Below are 1086 nucleotides of genomic sequence, written 5' to 3' on the forward strand. Positions count from 1 at the left end.
ACAAACTGTTGAGCATAAAGGGTAAATGCATTTACTTGTGTTTATCATCCACTACACCTCTGTTGTTTTTTCATCCCACAACTGATGAGAATGCTCTTTGACCTCGACAACTCTAGTGCCCTGCCACGTCACATATCTCAACTCAATACACAAAACACCACAAGAGAATATCAGTCGAAAGACTAAATCAAAGTTTGAAGAAAGCCCAACACCTTAGAATACGAGTACTTTATTGTCAATGTGTGAATGGCATAACTTTTTCAGGTGATTGATAAAATATGAGAACTAAAACCGGGTGTGTCATGTTGTCTGCAGGATATATCTCTTTCAAAAGGCATTGAGACGCATATATAGAATCCAAAGTGCATCATTCTGTTCCTTTTGTTTTATTTCGCCCATATACACATTACACTATACATAAATAATTGCATTGTAAAAATGACTTGGTATTTACAAGTATAATATATTTCATATAATATATAAAACTTTATATTAAATCTAGGTAGAGTATATTTGGGATAGTTGGTTGAGATAGCTATCTGTGTGTGTGTGTGTGTCTGTGTGTGTCTGTGTGTGTGTGTGTGTGTGTGTGTGTGTGTGTGTGTGTGTGTGTGTGTGTGTGTGTGTGTGTGTGTGTGTCTGTGTGTGTGTCTGTGTGTGTGTCTGTGTGTGTGTCTGTGTGTGTGTGTACACATATACCTGTGAGCACCTGTGTGAGTAAATACGTGTACTGTATGTGTTTCCCCGTCTGTCCATCCGTGTGTATGCCTGTCCATCCATCCCTCTGTCTGTCTTCCTAGTCCGTGTGCTATCTGTGGGTATTGAGCAACACCTCCACCCAGCAGGGGCAGGAGGTGACAAACTGTCTGGAGTAGCAGGGGCCCCAGCCCTTGGCGAAGCTGATCCTCACACTGTGGGGGTCATAGGGGCCCTCCAGCCCCACAGGGGGCTCCATGCCCTGCTGCAGGATCCAACTGGACTTGTCATAGTCAAAGACTTTGAGTGAATAGCCAGGCATCACCCTCCTCACCGTCAGTCCCCTCACTGAGCTGGGCAGGTCCAGGGTGGGCGAGTGGACAAACACTG

The 1086-nt window shown here is 44.4% G+C and overlaps 1 protein-coding gene across 1 annotated transcript in view; it reads right to left on the reverse strand.

The window, feature by feature from the left end:
- Positions 1-213: 213 nt before the first annotated feature.
- The window catches only part of LOC135555185 (mothers against decapentaplegic homolog 6-like), a 34443-nt gene continuing 33570 nt past the window's right edge, over positions 214-1086 (reverse strand). The window contains exon 4 of the mRNA XM_064987530.1: positions 214-1086. This exon is cut by the window's right edge and continues 360 nt beyond it. Within this exon, the coding sequence (XP_064843602.1) occupies positions 809-1086 (278 nt within the window). The 3' untranslated portion in view covers positions 214-808.

The sequence above is a fragment of the Oncorhynchus masou genome, chromosome 2 (assembly GCF_036934945.1).
Source record: "Oncorhynchus masou masou isolate Uvic2021 chromosome 2, UVic_Omas_1.1, whole genome shotgun sequence".
Classification (NCBI taxonomy): domain Eukaryota; kingdom Metazoa; phylum Chordata; class Actinopteri; order Salmoniformes; family Salmonidae; genus Oncorhynchus; species Oncorhynchus masou.